The 17,318-nt window shown below is 60.9% G+C and overlaps 1 protein-coding gene across 5 annotated transcripts; it reads left to right on the top strand.

The window, feature by feature from the left end:
* Positions 850-14,514, top strand: LRRC32 (leucine rich repeat containing 32). Of its 5 annotated transcripts, none has more exons than XM_003129671.4 (3): positions 850-1,337; positions 5,889-5,979; positions 10,523-14,514. In XM_003129671.4, the coding sequence occupies exons 2-3, from the start codon at positions 5,893-5,895 to the stop codon at positions 12,425-12,427; spliced, it is 1,992 nt and encodes a 663-aa protein (XP_003129719.1). In that variant the 5' UTR covers positions 850-1,337; positions 5,889-5,892; the 3' UTR covers positions 12,428-14,514. The 5 variants fall into 5 exon arrangements, with proteins under 5 accessions (XP_003129719.1, XP_020918209.1, XP_013834615.1 ...); XM_021062550.1 differs by lacking the exon at positions 850-1,337 and adding an exon at positions 1,941-2,029 and having other exon boundaries at positions 10,523-14,513; XM_013979161.2 differs by lacking the exon at positions 850-1,337 and adding an exon at positions 2,064-2,231.

Genomic DNA, 17,318 nt, shown 5'->3' with positions numbered 1-17,318 from the left:
CTCAGTTTCTAAGTCCAGCTTCACCCCGATTTACCACAAGGCTTTGGGTGGCCAACTTCCCAACTGTAAAGTGGGGCACCTGTGCCACCCTCAGGGCTGTGACCATCAGGGAAGCGAGACATCGAGGAAGACAATTTCTCTTCTGCCCTCGGAACTAGGTCTGGAGGACTGGAGGACAGCTGTGCCCCTCCGCCCCTAGGCACCCCTACCAGGGGGCCCCACCCAGCAGGGCACGGTAGCTAGATTTGGTAGGGCCATGGCCTGTAGGAGAGGGGGTGGCTTTGGGGAAGATGACCCTCAGCTTCTGGTGTAAAAGAATGATGCCACCGGGGCTGCTTTTGCACAGCGCTCTGAGCCAACCTGAGAAAGATGGTGCCTGGAAAAGGGCCCCCACTTTGGCCTGGCCTTAGCTTTGGGGACAGACTGGGTTGAAATCCCTGTCTCTTAGAATCCGTGTGACTTCGCATAAGCCATTTAACCTCGCTGGACTCAGTTTCCCCAGACCCTGGCACTGGTTTTTATTTATCCTCGCCATGCCCCTCCCTGGCCTGTTTCTCCATCTGGATTCTGGGGACTTTGGTGACACCTTTTCACAGAACCGGGAGACGGGGAGGAGGAGGACGGGTCTAGGCCCTAGAGCACCATCCAGAGAGGAGAAGTGACGGGCCTGGATCTCCCGGGGCGGGGTGGGGTGGGGTGGCTGCGGTGTGGGGAACCCCCTCTGCGGCCACCCCAGGGCCAGTGAAAGGTCATTTCCTTCCGCCTTCGGCGCTGCCGGCACCTCTCCTGTGTGCTCCCCCCTCAGTGCGGCGGCGCCTACCGGGCCGGGGGAAATCGGGGCCAGGGCGGATTTCCTCTGCGGACCTGCGGCTCCCAGAGCCACCCGCCCCCCGGACCCCGCGGGGCCCCGACCTGCACGTGCGGTGGTGGCCGGGCTCGGCCTCTCTCGGTCTGCGCTTCCTCAGCGACCCCTCTCCCTCCCCGCCCTCGGATCCCGCCCCCTCCCCGGCCGGGTTTCAGCTTCTGGAAAATGCTTCTCCCGCTGGCGGGGTCCGGATAAACCGAGTCACGGGGGCGCGCCGGGCGGGCGCTAGGACCCCGCGGCTGGCCCGAGGGGGGGCGTGGTGGGGCGGGTCGGCGGGAGAGCTATTTAAATTGGAGCCCGAGCCGCCCCCTCGCGGGTCGGGCTCCCGTGGGGCGGTGGACTGGCTGTGCACCTCCTCGGGCCGTGACCCCGGGGTCTGGCGCGGGGTGGAGCCGGGGGGCGGGGGGCGGGCGGGTTCGCGCAAAATGTGCCGGGGCTGCCCGGGAGAGGAGCGGCGGCCGCGCTGAGCCAGGTAGGAGCCGCCCGGCGGGCGAGGCTGGCCCTCGGGGAACCCGCGGTCCCGCGCCCCTCAGGAGCCCAGGGCGCGGAGCAGAGCTGGGGCAAGTCCACCCAGACGCTGATCCCCAACAGGCCCCTCCTATCGCGGTCCCCTGCGTCGCGCGTGGAGCCAGGGTTGAACCTCCCTCGGCCCCTGACGTCTCCGAGGCTCCTAGCTCAGCAGATCTGTCCCGCGAAGGACGACGAGGCTGGCGGTCCCATTTGACAGATGGGAAAACAACTGCAGAAAGGCCGGCCCTTGCCCAGGGAACACACGGCGAGTCCGGGGAGGTTCAGGGTTCGCATCCCGGCCTCGGCCCACCCTCTGACCCTGGCCGGACGTGGTCTTCCCATTCCACCGCACCAGATAGCCTGCCTGTCTCTGGGATGTGGGGGGCGGTGGGGGGGGCGGGGCACCCACCTCTCTCCAAGGGGCTCCGCAGCCAGCCGTCTTCCTGGGTGGTAGGATGTGAGGGACCCCCGCCCCCACCCTCAGCTGCCTGAAATTCCGCCATCACAGCCACATTCCTTTGGGTTAAGGTCTAATTCCCCCGTGGGTTGCACATGTCTCCAGAATGGGCCTTGCCCTTAGTGATTCACTGCCTGGTGGGACCGGCAGCAGCAGCTCTCCCAGGACCCCACTCTGCCGGTGATCGGAGCTGAGAGGTGGGAGAGGCGTGTCCCAGAGCCCAGCCCCGTGAGCCTGTGTGTGTGTGTGTGTGTGTGTGTGTGTGTGTTGAGGTTAGAGGATCATTAGAGGGGGTTGGGGAGTGAGATCTGGGCCTGGTGTTGTGGAACCATTTGCTCTGGAGGCAGACAGACTGGATTCTACTCCCGATTCTGCCATTTCCTGCCTGTGTGACTTTGGGTAAGTCACCTCTCCGAGCCTGGTTTTCCTCATGGGCAGATACTGTTGGGGCAGGCAGCTCAGCCTGGGCTGGAGAAAACACAGCCTTGGGGCCATGTAGGCCTGGGCTGAATCCCATCAGGCTTATGAGCTGGGTAACTGTGGGGTAAGTCACTTCGCCTTCCTGAGCCTCAGTGTTCTCATCTGTAAAATGGAAATTGTAGTAACTACTTCATTGGAGTTGTGAGAGTGAAATGAAATGATACGGGTCACGTGCTTAGAGGAGTGTCTAACGTCCTTAAACAGTAGGAGTGGGCTTAGTGTGGTATTAGGCATCGCCCCCACCCCATTTCTCCCCCTCGTGTCTCTCTCTCTCTCTCTCTCTCTTGAAGTTCAGGCTTCTAGGATGTCCCCTGCCTCCTCTCTTCTGGGCCACTTGTCTTCAGGCTTGGGGTCTCCCCTTCAGCCTTTCTCTCCTTGTCTGGGCGGCTCAGCCCAAGGGTTTGTCCCCGCTGGGAGACACAATATATGTCCAGGGCATGTTCACAGCCATTCTCGGCTTGATTATCACAACCATTGGCAGCAAAAGGTGGCAAAACAGGAACCAGGCTCCTTGCCCTGCAGATGGGACACTGAGGCACTGAAACGTGAAGGGACTTGGCCCAGGGAGCAGGGCTGGTGAGCAGTAGAGGCTGGATGGGAGCCTGGGTCTCAGGGACCCCAGTCCTCCCTCTGAGCCTTCAGATTCTAGGCACTGTGTCTTGGGTGCTGATGAAGGGTGCCCGCAGCCACGGGCCTTCTCTCTCTGTCAGATGGCAGGGCGGAGTTCCACCTGCTGCAGGGAGGGTCCCTCCTGGATGCTCAGATGCCCGCCTTGGGGCTAGGGTGGAATTAGGCAGAGGAGGGGAAAAGGAGGGCCCCTTTGGGCAGCGATGCCCTCAAGTTCCGAACTGCTCCAGGTCCTTCCTTGTTCGTTTCTTGCACTTTGCACTTCCCACTCCGCCCTTTGCCGTGCACACCTAACCCTGGCTTTGCTAATTGTCCCATAGATCTTTAGTGAGCCCCGCCTCCCAGACCCCTGATCTCATAGAATAAGAAGTAAGTGGAAATGATCCACGCGAGGAAAACAGTGAGCCGTGTGCAGATCTGGGAAGCGCCTTCCAGGTGGAGGCAGCAGCAAGGGCAAAGGCCCTGAGGCAGGAATGCACTTGCTGGGTTTGAGGAATGGCGTGAAAGCCAGAAGTGGGTGAGAGAAGGGCAGAGGGTAGACGGGAGAGAGGAGACTGTGGAGAGCCTGGATTTTGTGGGAGGTTTTCAAGCAGTGAGCTTCGTGATCTGAGACATGACTTAAGGCATCGCTCCAGCTGCTTTGGGTGGGACAGACTGAAAGAGGTCGGGCTGGAAACAGGGTGCTGCTGGGGTCAAGGCCCAGGGTCCTGGAGATGCTCAGTCTGCGGCAGTGATGGGGGAGGGAGGCAGAGCCGCGGAATACTTTTTAAGGAGAGCAGACAGAGCCGGGAAGGAGTGTGACAGGAAGGGGACCTCAGAACAACCATTCTCGCCAGGTCGCCGTGTCACCCCAGTGATGCCTTGTGTCACTTCTCATACCTTCCCCAGCCTGCCCACTGGAGGGAGCGTGTGAGATGGGTCCCAGAGCAGAGAGAGGCCCCTCTGCCTGGGGGCACTTCCCATGTTGGGGGCTGGGGGTGGGCTCCGGGAGCCACAGAGGGCTCAGTGCTGGAGGAGGGGCCAAAACGTGGCCCGGACGTGGCGAACTCAAGAAGGCTTCTTGGAGGAGGTGACGTCCAAGTTAAGACCCAAAGGATGAGGAGAGATTGCGCACAAGAGAGGGGAGGAAGTGAAGGTCTGGGGCAATGAAGAGGTGCTCAGAGAGCTGAAGGAAATAGGCGGCTTCCAGGACCCAGAGCGGGAGAGGGCACAGTGAGAAATGAAGCTGGAGCGCCGAGCTGGCTGGGCGGGGCCAACTCCCCAAGGGTCTCAAAGGCCCGGCAGAGGGGTTTCCACTCAATTCTGAGCACAATGGTGTTCAGAGATGTTCTGCCTTTTAAACAGCAGAACAGCAATTCCAGGCGGCGCTCAGGGCTTCAAAGTCACCACCGGGGCCTTTGCCTATTTGAGCAAGAAAGGACCTCAGAGCACCCGCCTTCAGGTAAAATTCATAGCAAGAATGCTTGTGGTTCTAACAGAGAAGACTCAGCCCTTAAAGAGTCTCTAAACGCCTCTTCTTCTCAAGCGTCCCTCGGAGACACAATTCAGTACTTCTTCATCGAACACCTGCAGGAGGCCTTAGAGAGTAGAGGTTGAGGGCACAGACCCGGGAGCCAGACTTCCTGGGCCTGCCCTTGGTTCGCTGTGTGACTTTGGGCGTGTTGCTTAAGTTCTCTGAGCCTCAGTTCTCCTCTCTGCACACTGGGAAGGATACCCACGGACCCAAGTCATTGAATTAGTGTAAGGATGCCATGAATTCGTACATGTGAAGAGTCTAGAAGAGGGCCTGGTGCTTAGTGAGGGCTCTGGAAGTGACCCTTGCATAGAGTATGTCTCATTTGATCTTTAACAGAACTTGGCGAGGTGGGCCTGAACCTCAGAAGAGGTCACCGAGGCTCAGAGAGGTGAAGACACTTGTCCAAAGTCACACAGCTGGTTAAGTGGAGGAGAAGAGGAAGCCATCTGGTGTGGGCGGTTGAGTCCAGGGCTCTCGGACAGCTTATGTGTCTCTCCTTGTTAATGTTTTGTATGTATTATGGTCACTTGTGTGCCTTTGTTTGTGTCCTCAATTCCCAGTGCAGAGCTGGACATGAGGAGGTGTTCAGTAAACATGTGAATGAATGAATGAATGAATGAATGAAATTGATGGACTGAGCTGTGTATTCCTAGCACCTGGCCCAGATTCTCAGTGAGGGAGTCCCTGGCAGAAGCGGGAGGTGAGCCTGCTGAGGCCCCTGTGGGCCCCTCAACCTCCCCCCCGAGCTGTTCATCAGAGAGAAGGGCTGGCCCAGCAGGCCTGGGTGTCCCACTGAGCAGCCGGCGGTGTCAGTGAAAGTTAAGGTCTGGCAGCCTGTTCCTGGGGAAGTCCACGGCCACGGCCACGGTGCTGGGGGCAGGGCAGGCCTCCTGGCGGGGCTTCCTGTCAAGGCTTCGGCCTGGCCTTCAAACAATAGCAGGGACTCGCGAGTCAGAAAATCAAAAGAAAATGGGCCAAAGAAAAAGTCTGCGGGTGGGGGGATTGAGGAATTCTGTCTGGGGCTTGAAGAGCTCGGCTGGGGGCACCTGCGAGTAGCCTGGGTGGAAATGGAGCCAGAAGCGCAGCTCTCGCCCTCCCCCCCCACCGCCCCCGCCAGGAGCTTGGCCCAGGGCAGCCCTGAGGGTCCCTCTGCCTCCTGCTCATCCCCTCCAGGCTGTCTTCTGCCACGTGGGGTCTTTTGAAGCCCAAATCTGACCATATCACCCACTGCTTAAAGTCCAGGGTGATGGCCTAGCTCCCTGGCCGACATTGGAGGCCCTCTGTGGTCAGCTGCAGGCCCACTTCCCACCCCTTTGCGGCACCTTCAGTCCGGCTGTGGCCTAGGGCTCCCGGAGCACCGGCAGGATGGAGCGGCGGGGGCCCGAAGGAGCCTGCGGTCTTACCGGCGTTCGCCTTTCTTCCTCTCCATGCAGAGCCATGAGCCACCAGATCCTGCTGCTCCTGGCCATGCTGACCCTGGGCCTGGCTAGCTCCCAACACCGAGACAAGGTGCCCTGTAAGAAGGTAAGAGAGCAGAGCGCTCCCCCCACCCCTCAAGGGCATCCCACTGCCCCAGCCCCAGCAGCCAGAGGCATTTAATGCCTTTAAACCTTGCATTTGATGAGCACCCACGGAAAGGTTTAAGCACCTTGTTTGCTGTTACCCCTGCCAGGCATAGTGACGTTATTCCCATTTTATAGAATTAGAAGCTGAGGGTTGGAGAAGTTGGGTAACTCGTCCAGGGTCACTCAGCTAGGGCTGATTTTGGACTCTGGTCCCTCAAGCTGCCCCATAGGGCTGTGGGTCCAGCTAGGTGATGAAGCGTATGTATATGGGTGGGGAACTTGGGGGCGGGCCAGCTGGGAGGGGATGTCTGTACTGAGTCCCTCCTGGGGACAGGTCCCCTCCTCTCACTGGGCTCCTTGACCGGGACCCATCTGCCACATCCCTGCTGCGCTGTCTCACACTTGTTACCGCCCAGGTCAAATACTGTCTCCTCCGGGAAGCCTCCCCCGACCCCTCCCGGCTGCCCAGCTTCTGTCTGCTCTCTTTTCTGGGCTCCCTGACGCGCTCTCAACATCGAGCACTTGGGGTAGTTGGTGAGTGGGTCCATGCCTGTCTCAGCCACCAGACCAAGAGCTTCCCAAGGGCAGCGGCCAGGTTTGGTTCCCTTAGTTGCATTTTCCTGCCCGGAGGCAGGGAGACCAGCCCTGGCATTCCTGTGACCCTGTGGGGTCCAGAGAAGAGGGACCATCTGGGTTCACTTGGAAGTCTGAGCGGTCACTGAGGTCGGGTCTAGAGCTCAGACTGGGGCAGGGACAGGCCCTCCAACAGCCCTCATGGACCTGGGACTGGAAGCTCATGACACAGGGTGGAGGCTCTGGATGCACTCATCGCCAGAGCCCGGCAGCCCTCCCCTGGGGTTGGCCGTGTCCTGCTGTCGCTGCCTCACTTCTTGTTCCTCAGCGCCCTTCTGGAATTCCCGGAACTCAGACTGACAGGCAGAGAGGGCCTCAGACGTCACCAGCTGCAGCCCTATGTTCCGCTTGGGGTGACAGGCTCAGAGAGGTCGAGGGCCTCCCTCATGCTGGGGGCTCGGAGCTCAGGGTGCCTTGGGTGCCCTACAGGTGGGGTTCCGGGAACTGCCTTGGCCTTCAGGTGCCTTTCCAAACTGGACCGGAGACCTGGGCAGCCTCGTGCAACCCAGCCTCCCAGCAGCGCCCCCTCTGGGCCTCTGGGTCAGAGCACTGGGCAGAAAGCAAGACTTAGGCCCTGGGCTTGGCCAGCTTTGTGTCCTGGCTCAGCTCTCGAGGGCTGGTGCCTAGGGAGACTGAGCATCCGTGGGGTGTGGGCTCGTCTATAGGATAAGCACCCCCACCCACCATAACTAGTCAGGAAATGGTGGCTGGTGTTAGTTACTGGGGCTAAAGGAATCCGTCTGGGTGCTTGACCGGCTGAGGGCCAGGTGGTCGAACTCGGCTGCCACCAAAAGGAAAAGGAATTCCCGGTGGCAGTTTGGAGCCTCTGACCATCCGAGCTGATCTGAGATGGCCACCCCCTCGATCCTCAAGTTCCTCAGGGGATACCGTGGGGCATATGATGCTCAGGAAGATCCAATGAGTCCAGGGGTCCATGCCCTTGGCACAAGCCTGGCTCAGAGCCAGTGCGCCCTGCTTTGTGATGGTCATTGTGCTTGTGTTAATTTTGCTGTCTCCTCTTTAATCAGGAAGGTCCAGGGAGCTGAGGATATAGCGATGGGGAGGCTATGCCCAGTGGCCCCAGCTGGCAGGGAAGTAGTGAGGGAGGCGGGGGCAAGATGCCAGGCAGGCCTGGCACGCCATGTCCAACTGCAGGGGTGTCCCCAGACTCGGAGTAGGGCCAGTCACTAGGCAGCATGGAGTTGGAAGAATCACACCTGCCTGATGGAGGGCAGCCCGTTCCTCCCCGCTTCTCACCTCGGGGCCCCGGGAGGAAGCCCGGAGCTGGGCCAGGCAGGGAACACCCAGGCTGGTGTTCCTGTCCTGTGGCCTCAGCCGCTGAGTCACTGTGACCTCGCACAGGACCCCGCCATCTCCAGGCTCTGTCTCCCGACCTGGGAAGTGGGTGGGCTGGACCCTTTTTGTGCTGACGGTTGGTCTTTGACTCTAGTCTGATTAGATGGGTCATGTCTTTCCTTTCCTTTGGGAAAAGTGAGGGTCAGTCCCTTAGATCTTTACAAGCCCATGTCTGAGCCTCTTCATTCATTAGGAAAACATGCCGAAAAAACAAAAAGTACAGAGTGGAGCTCCCATCGTGGCTCAGCGGTCACCAACCTGACTAGCATCCATGAGGACGCGGGTTGGGTCCCTGACCTCGCTCAGTGGGTTAAGGATCTGGCGTTGCCATGAGCTGAGGTATAGGTCGCAGATACGGCTCGGATCTGGTGTGGCTGTGGCTGTGCTGTAGGCCCGCAGCTGCAGCTCCAATTTGACCCCTAGCCTGGAAACTTCCATAGGCTGCAGGTGCGGCCCTAAAAAAAAAAAAAAAAAAAAAAGACCAAAAAAAAAAAAATGTTCAGAGCATTTTCTATGGGCCAGCTCCATGGTATCCACTCAGTCAGACCTGTCCCTGTTTGCCTCGAGCTCACTGTCTAGCAGGTCCCCAAGCAGACAGCCAGTTCAGGGGCCAAAGCTGTGCAAGAGGAAGCACAGGGGCTGTGAGAGCCCAGAGGAGCCCAGCAGTCAGGGAAGGCTGCCGGGTGGAGGAGGCCTTGGCGCTCAGCACGGAGCTCCTCAGGCTGATCTGGTTGGAAAGAACATAACCAGCAGGGGAACAGCAAGGAGGAGGCCCAGAGGTGGGTGTGGGCGGGCACAGTGGGCAGCGGGCAGCTGCAGTCCCTGCCTGTGGGCCGGGCTGGGGGGTTGGGAGGGCACTGGTCAGCCGGAGCCACAGACAGCCTTGAACCCTGGACTTTACCCTGAAGGGGTTTAGCCAAGGGCAGCGCAGTTAGAATGGCATCTCTGGGCAGTTGCCAGGCATTTGGCTGGCAGGTAGGGCAGAAAGTGTCAGTGGCGACAGAGAGGCGGGGGCAGAAGAGGGCCTCAGCCGGGTGGTTATGGAAGCAGACCCTTTGCTGGGAAAGCCTGGGGTTCCTGGTCGTACTAGAAAAGACAGGGGGAGACGGCACATGCATGGAAAGGACTCTAGCCCCTGGAGGCACGTGTGGTAGAGAGACAAGAGTGGGGCCTTTTGTTGTTCAAAGACGAGGGTTCAAAAGCCAGCTCTGCTCCTCGCCAGCTGGGTGATCCTGGACCTCCCTTCTCCTCTCTGAGCTTGGGTTTCTTGGGCGGGAGGGGTGCCGGGTTCAATGGGCGGGCTGTTGCGATCTAGTGGGACCAAGGGTCTGAAAATGCTAAATAAATGTAAAATGCCGAATGGGCTCTGGGGAAGGATGCGCTGCTTTCTGGATAAGAAACCAGAGTGGTGATGTGATTTGAGGGGCCCCAAACGGCAAAGTCACAGTTTTGTCATCAAAGAATGTGGGTAGGGACCCTGGTCATCCTATCCCCTGCCCCCCTACCCCGTCTCCAGGGGCCCATCTGGACGGGAAGTTGAGGCGCCCATGGGGCTGGGGGGACGGGCAGCGGCAGCAGAAAAGAGGCTGTGTGTGGGGAGCCTCAGTGAGGAAGGCAGGCTCTGGGACCCAGAATTCTGCCCCATGGAGTGAGGGCTTGGATGAGATCTGAGGATGAAAGGCCAACATTACAACTGAAAATGGGGAGTTCCCATCGTGGCTCAGTGGAAATGAATCTGACCAGCCTCCGTGAGGATGCAGGTTCGATCCCTGGTCTCACTCAGTGGGTTAAGGATCCAGCCTTGCCATGAGCTGTGGTGTAGGTCGCAGACGTGGCTTGGATCTGGCGTGGCTGTGGCTATGGTGTAGGCTGGCGGCTGCAGCTCTGATTAGACCCCTAGCCTGGGAACTTCCATATGTCGCGGCTGTGGCCCTGAAAAAAAAAGACCAAAAAAAAAAAAAACAAAACCCCAAACAAACCTGAAGATTTGCAAATAACATTTCTCCCTTTCGGAGCCATGTCTCCCAAAGTAGGTTCTAGTCGAACACCAGCTGGGTGAATTGAACTCACTGGGCCCACGGAAGGAACTCGGGCTGTGGAACCAGGGGGCCTGGGTCTCAGCTTGGCCCTGCTCCTCACTGGCTCTGGGTCACCCTAGGTGATTCATGACTTAGTTTCCTATAAAAGGGGTAAATGTCGGCACAGTGTTTCTTAGTTCATTTTTCCCTCTATCATCTCTCTGTCTCTTTACTCCTCAGAGCTTCCTTGAGCGGCTCCCTGATGGACTGGGTACCAGAGTCAGGGGCAGGGAGTGGGGGTGGGGGTGGGGGGTCCTCTGGACATGGGGTGACCACAGCGCTGGGGCAGAGGAACCACAAGGATGGGGAGGGCAGCAGAGAGGCCTAGGCAGGCCTGCTGGGGGCTCAACGCATTCTTCCCAGGGGCCCTAGCTGAGTCTACCTCCTGCTGCACCCACTAATGCCCACTGCCCTCCCTGCTCTCCCCCACCCCAGGTGGACAAGGAGGCCTCGTGCCAGGGCCTTGGGCTGCTCCAGGTCCCCTCGATGCTCGCGAGGGACATCGAGGCCCTCGACCTCTCTGGGAACCAGCTGCGGAGCATCCCGGCCTCGCCCCTGGGCTTCTACGTGGCGCTTCGCCGCCTGGACCTGAGCGCCAACGAGATCAGCTCCCTCCAGCCGGGTGCGTTCCAGGCCCTGCCCCACCTGGAGCACCTCAACCTGGCCCACAACCGCCTGGCGCAGGGCATGGCGCTGGGCGCTGGGGGGCTGGGCCCCCTGCCGCACCTGACGGCGCTGGACCTGTCGGGGAACAGCCTGTACAGCGGCCTGGCCGAGCAGCTGCTGGGGGAGGCGCCCGCCCTGCGGACCCTCTCGCTGGCCGAGAACAGCCTCACGCGCCTGGCCCGCCACACCTTCCGGGGCGCGCCGGCCCTCGAGTGGCTGGACCTTCACAGCAACGTGCTGATGGACATTGAGGACGGCGCCTTCGAGGCCCTGCCGCGCCTGGCGCACCTCAACCTCTCCAGGAACTCCCTCACCTGCATCTCGGACTTCCGCCTCCAGCAGCTGCGGGTCCTCGACCTGAGCTGCAACAGCATCGAGGCCTTTCAGACGGCGCCCGAGCCCCCGGCCGAGTACCAGCTCGCCTGGCTCGACCTGCGGGAGAACAGACTGCTCCACTTCCCCGACGTGACCGCCCTCCCGCGGCTCGTTTACCTGAACGTGTCCAACAACCTCATCCGGCTGCCTGAGGGGCCGCCCCAGGGCGGCGAGGGCATCCACGCGCCTTCCGAGGGCTGGGCAGCCTTGCCTGCCTCCAACCCTGGCCGCAACGCCAGCACCCCGCCCCTCTCCCAGCTCTTGAATCTGGATTTGAGCTACAACGAGATCGAGCTCGTCCCCGAGGGCTTTCTCGAGCACCTGACCTCGCTGCGCTTCCTGAACCTCAGCCGGAACTGCTTGCAGGCTTTCAGGGCCTGGGGGGCCGGCTCCCTGCCCTGCCTCATGCGCCTGGACATCAGCCACAATGCGCTGGAGAAGCTGGAGCTGGGCGCCGGGGCCCTGGGGTCTCTGCGGACGCTGCTGCTGCAGGACAACGCCCTGTGGGACCTGCCCCCGTACGCCTTTGCCAGCCTGGCCAGCCTGCAGAGGCTCAACCTGCAGGGGAACCGGATCAGCCCCTGCGGGGGGCCAGGTGAGCCTGGACCCTCGGGCTGCGTGGCCTTCTCTGGTATCTCCTCGCTCCGCTTCCTGAACCTGGTGGACAATAAAGTGGAGACGCTCCGGGCAGGTGCCTTCCTGCACACGCCGCTGACCGAGCTGGACCTTTCCGCCAACCCTGGGCTGGATGTGGCCACGGGGGCCTTGGCGGGCCTGGAGGGCTCCTTGGAGGTCTTGGCCCTGCAGGGCAATGGGCTGGCCACCCTGCAGGTGGACCTGCCCTGCTTCAGCTGCCTCAAGCGGCTCAATCTGGCCGAGAACCGCCTGAGCCGCCTGCCTGCCTGGACGCAGGCCGTGTCCCTGGAGGTGCTGGACCTGAGAAACAACAGCTTCAGCCTCCTGCCAGGCAGTGCCATGGGCGGCCTGGAGACCAGCCTCCGGCGCCTCTACCTGCAGGGGAATCCGCTCAGCTGCTGTGGCAACGGCTGGCTGGCGGCCCAGCTGCACCAGGGCCGTGTGGACGTGGACGCCACCCAGGACCTGACCTGCCATTTCGGCTCCCAGGAGGCGGTGTCCCTGAGCCACGTGCGGCCCGAGGACTGTGAGAAGGGGGGGCTCAAGAACGTCAACCTCGTCATCATCCTCACGTTCGCCCTGGTGGCCGCCGTCCTCCTCACCACGCTGGCCACCTGCTGCTGTGTCCGCCGGCAGAAGTTCAGCCAGCAGTACAAAGCCTAGAGAGGCTGGGGACTGCGGACCAGCTCAGCCAGGAGACCCTTCCAGGTCAGTGGGGGAGCCAGAGGCACAGAAAGGGGGGAGACTGACCCGTGATCGCACAGCGAGCCAGGGTCCGAGACCCCTGGTCTCCAAATCCCAGCCCGGGGCTCGTCTGCATCCCCGCGTCCGTCTGCATCAGCAGGCAGCCTGCTTCCCGGCCACACATGTGGTCCAGCTGTGGAAGCCGGAAGTTGGGCAGTTTCAGGAGTGACCGAGTGCACGTTCGACCCATCGGATCAAGAAATCTTTGCCAGGCATCTGCTTTGGGCCACACCTGGGCCTGGGCATCAGGGATGCTGGGGAACGAGACACATCCCTGCCCTCAGCATCTCCCCGTCTGGGCGCGGAGGGGGTTGCAGAGTGTGCAGGGCCCACGCGGGGTGTGGAAGCCAGGCCTCCAGAACTCCGCAGCCCCAGCTGGCTGAGTGCGGATGGTCTTGCAAGACCCAGAGGGTTTGTCTCAGACGTTTCCAAGCAGACTGTTTGTCACATCTTCTGATAATGACTTTCAGCTTCTCTGGAACAGAAAGAGCTTGTGACCGGAAGAGAGCTGGAGCCACTTGAGTACGGCTCGGATCCAGTGCTATTAGGCGGGCTGTGACAGCTCCAGCAGGCCCAGTTAAGAGGTGGTCTCCCTGGGCCCGGCCCAGCGCTGGACCGTTCCGTTTCCTGCCCAGGACAGGCTCTTCCCCGCCTTGGCACTCTCGTGGCACACACTGGCCCGAATACTGCCCTAGCCCCCTACTCCCTGCCCAGGTCCCCGGTTCCATCCCAGCCCCACCCTGGCTGGTGAGCCAGGAGTTAGGACCTTCGGTATCGGGTTCTGTTTTGCACCGTGCCTGACAGCGGTGACAAACCCTCGCCTGCACCTGCCTCTTTGACAACTCCCTGAGGTTGGTAGTTTATCCTGTTTTGCAAAAGAGGCTCTGAAAGTCTCTCTCCGCGGACCTCCAGCCAAGAAAGGCCAGGACTGAGGTTCAGACTCACACATCTGCCCGAGTCCAGGGCCTGAGCTGGACCGCGGCCGGGCCACAGGCTGTTAGGTGCACAGGAAGGGGCCCCACGTGGCCGGAACAGAGCCAGGAGCATCCTGCGCTGTGGACACGCACCCGCTCCTCCCCCGGGCGGGCAGAGAGAAGACGGGCAGCCGCCGGCCCGCTCCTCCATCTCGGCCTCAGGCTCCCTCATTCCCTCCTTCGCAGATTGGGCGGGCGCCCCCGTTTCTTCCCCTCCATCCCCTCCTTTCCTCTCCCTCCGGGGAGCAGAGCCGTTGAGTTTAACCTCCCCGTTGCACAGAGAGGGAAGCTGGGCCTTAGGAAGAGAATGGGATCTGCTCAGAGCTGCACGAGTCCGTGGCAGATCCTGTGACCAAAGGAAGAAGGTGGATTCAGGGACCTCTTGGGGAGGGCGGGGGGGGGGAGGTTGGACTTCAGCGGTTTCCTTCTCTCTCAGCTGTCACATTGCACAATAACACTGGTTCCAGACTCTCCTTTTGGTCCTTTTCATGCAGGGATTTTTTTTTCCACCCTAGAAAAATGGGGGGAAAAAAAAAACCCATCCAGATAAAACCTCCTGCTTCTCATACCCATGGAATCGTGGGCTGTCTGGGACGAAGGAAGCCTGGGATCTGCCCAGGCTCCCGTGTCATTGGCTTCACCCTCTTACCTGTGCCCGGCCGGTCAGGTGCATGACGGTGCTCAGTCAAGGGTGAGACAACGAAAACGCCCCTCTCTCTGCCCCGTTTCACAGATGAGAAAACTGAGACCCAGAGAGGGTCGAGGACTCAGAGAGTCCACGGCAGAGCCGGGCTAGAACCTGGTGGCCTGTGGGGCAGCGGGTGGCTCCAGTGCTGTTTGGGGGCCTGAGCCCAGGCGTTCCCCCACATTCTTCCTTAGGCCCCGGGGGGCCAGGTGTGGGCTCCCCCCTGCCCCGGGCCTGATCTTGGAAAACACTACACGATGCTGCTGTCACCTCCCAGGAGCCAGGCCTCGGGAGCAGCTCTTTGTATAACCCACATGAATGTATTAAAAAAGGATTTTGGAGAACCCGTGCAGGCTGCCAGCCTCTTCCTCGCAGTGGGTAGTTGGCATCATGGCGTCCGTTGAACCCCCCGCTCCTCCACGGTCCTTCTGGCATCTGAGGCCTCATGCAGACCCCTGCCTGAGGGGGGGACAGGCTGAGGACCACTGGGTGGGGGGCTGAGGCTCTGGGGCATCACCACCCTGGACCTTGGCCCCTCAGCCCCTGGCATGTCCCCTGCCACACCTCTGTCCCCTCACCCTCCGCGAGCCCCACCCCCCTGAGAAGGTGGCGGCTTCCAGCAGGAAGCCCGTCGTCGGCCTTCCCTCCTCTGACCCGGCTTCCGCTGGCCCCGCTCGGGGGCAGCGCTGTCTCCCTCCCCCGGGGCCTTGGCCGCCCTCTCTCGTCCTCACTCGCCGCTCCCTCAGCCCCTCCTCCTCTCTGTTGGCCTCTTCCTCTCAGGCTTCAGCTGTGCCCAAGGCTCACCCATCTTCAGAACCATAAGAAGACCCCTAAACCACTTTCTGCTCTCCTTTTCCTACTTCCCGAATCAGCTTCTGGTACAGTAGCTTCCCCTGCGCCCCCTCCAGCCTCACACACCCCGGGCTGCCTCCAACCCCCACTTCCACCTTGTTCCCTGGTGCCCTGGCTGAGGCCCTCAGCCTCCTTGACTCTCCGCTGCAGCGCCCCTCGCCTCTGTCCTCCCCGTCACCCCCAACCCCTGGACACACTCCTGGCGTCTAGGACCCCAGAGGCCTTCCTCCCGGGCCACTTCTTTTCAGGCTCTGCGGTGTGCTCCTCTTCCTCGGGCCATCTGCATGGAGACGCCAGGACTCTTCTCCCAGGAAGGTCATTGCCCTCAGCGTTGTAGCCACCCCGCTGCTCTGACGACACCCACATCCCTGTCTTCAGCCCCAGCCCCTCCTGAGCATGCTGCCCTGATACCCCGACCCCCAGAGGCCTCCCCAGCTAGACAGTTGCCCATCTCCCAGGGACTGGAGGACCGAGAATGAGCAGCCAGGCTGCAGTTCAAGGTTGAACTTGGAAGAGCCAGGAGGAGCCAGAAGAAGAGCGTTCCTGGTTCCTGGAAGGGAGCTGGAGGGCAAGGGTGGGCTGTGGGGCCTGGGGGAGGGGCGTCCCCGGCTCTCCCACTTTGCAGCCCCTGTCCTTGTCTTCAGGTGGCCCCATCTCCTCTTCTCAGCTGCCTGACCCCCAGACACTCCCCCTTGGTAGGTGCCAGCCTGCTTTTTTCTGCCTCCTCTCGTGCAAGCTCCAGCTCGGCCTCCCTCACCCCCAAGGATCCTGGCGGTCCCTCCAGCCCAGCTTCTTCCCTGGGCTGTGACCCCTCACCTCCCCGTTCCTGCTCCCGTCGGAAGGAAGCGTGAACTGCCTAGTCCATGGGTGGGGCTGGGGTGGAGAGGGCAGATGGCTTGATGCCCTGACACATAGTAGGTGCTCCATGAAGGCCTTAAGAAAGTCACTAGTATGGGCTGCGCTCAGCTTAGGACTCTGCCGGTGGGCCTCCAACCCTGCCGGGAGCCCACCCAGCCGTGACCCCTCTTCCTGGCAAACAGGGGAGTTTGCTCGCCCCCGGCCAAGACCTCCAGCAAGGCAGAAATTCCTGTTTTCGGCCGAACATAGACACAGCTGCCCACTAGGTCATCAGAGCATCCGGTAAGTTCCAGGGAGAGAGGAGGCCCTCGCCCAGCCCCCGTCACAGACGGACTGCAGTGCCAGGTCTCCCGGCTCCCTTGATCCAGTGAGCTGCTCCGGCCCTCCACGAGGACCAGGGCCCAGCAGAAGCCAAGCTCGCAGGCCTGGCAAGAGAGGAAGAAGCCGGCAGCCATGGCCGGCCGCTGCCTCCCCCTCTCTGTCCCCTGTGCTAGCATATCCCCTGGGACCCAGGGTCTCCCTTCTGCTTTCTGGGTCCCTGTCATCTAGCAGCTCACAAGGCCCTGCAAGTCTGGGTCCCCACGGCCCTCCAGCGCCATCCCGTCTGGCCACCTCCCACCTCTCACTCAAACTGATGATCACTGAGCATTTCCGGGGGGGCCCTGCACGGACCACTTGGTGTACATAGTCTTAGATAATTCCACTAGCCTTTAGAGAGACCCTCATTTTATTATTAATATTTTTTTCTTTTCGTGGCCACACACACATATGGAAGTTCCTGGGCTAGGAGTCTGATCGGAGCTGCGGCTGCCAGCCTACGCCACAGCCATGGCAATGCCAGATCCAAGCTGCATCTGTGACCTACGCCGCAGCTCATAGCAACACTGGATCTTTAACCCACCAAGCAAGGCCAGGGATCGAACGCGCGTCCTCACGAGCCACAGCAGGAACTCCCATCATCTTCATTTTAGCGAAGCTGAGACTCAAGATTCCACGGCTGTAAGATGCCACAGTGGAGATTTGAACCCAGGTCTGCCTCCCTCCTCTTAACCATTAGGCAGTGATCTTAGGGACCATTAGGGAGCACCCCTCCTGATCTAGTGAACACCAGGCTCTCCCCGACCTCCTCTATTTGAAGTGTCTCACCCACCCTGATCCACCTGCCAAATGCCTTATTCAACCCCTGGCCTCATCGCCTCTGGGAAGACCGCCCTGATTGCCCTCCTCCAGCTGCCAGCGGCCTTGGGCTGCCCTGGGCCACAGTCCTGGGATGTCTGCCTGACCCACCACCAGGCTGGGAGCTCCTGGGGGGAGGTCCCACCGGATCCTTTCTGTGTTCCTGGGCCCGTGAACCAGCACTGAGGCAAGTTCGGAGACGTCTCCTGGATGGATGGTGCTGCCCTCCAGGACCTAAAGGCTTTGGGAGTAAGATCAGCTCTCA

Source organism: Sus scrofa, chromosome 9 (genome assembly GCF_000003025.6).
Source record: "Sus scrofa isolate TJ Tabasco breed Duroc chromosome 9, Sscrofa11.1, whole genome shotgun sequence".
NCBI classification, from domain to species: domain Eukaryota; kingdom Metazoa; phylum Chordata; class Mammalia; order Artiodactyla; family Suidae; genus Sus; species Sus scrofa.
The sequence above is the reverse complement of the archived record's forward strand: the minus strand, read 5'-3'. Positions and strand labels throughout refer to the sequence as shown.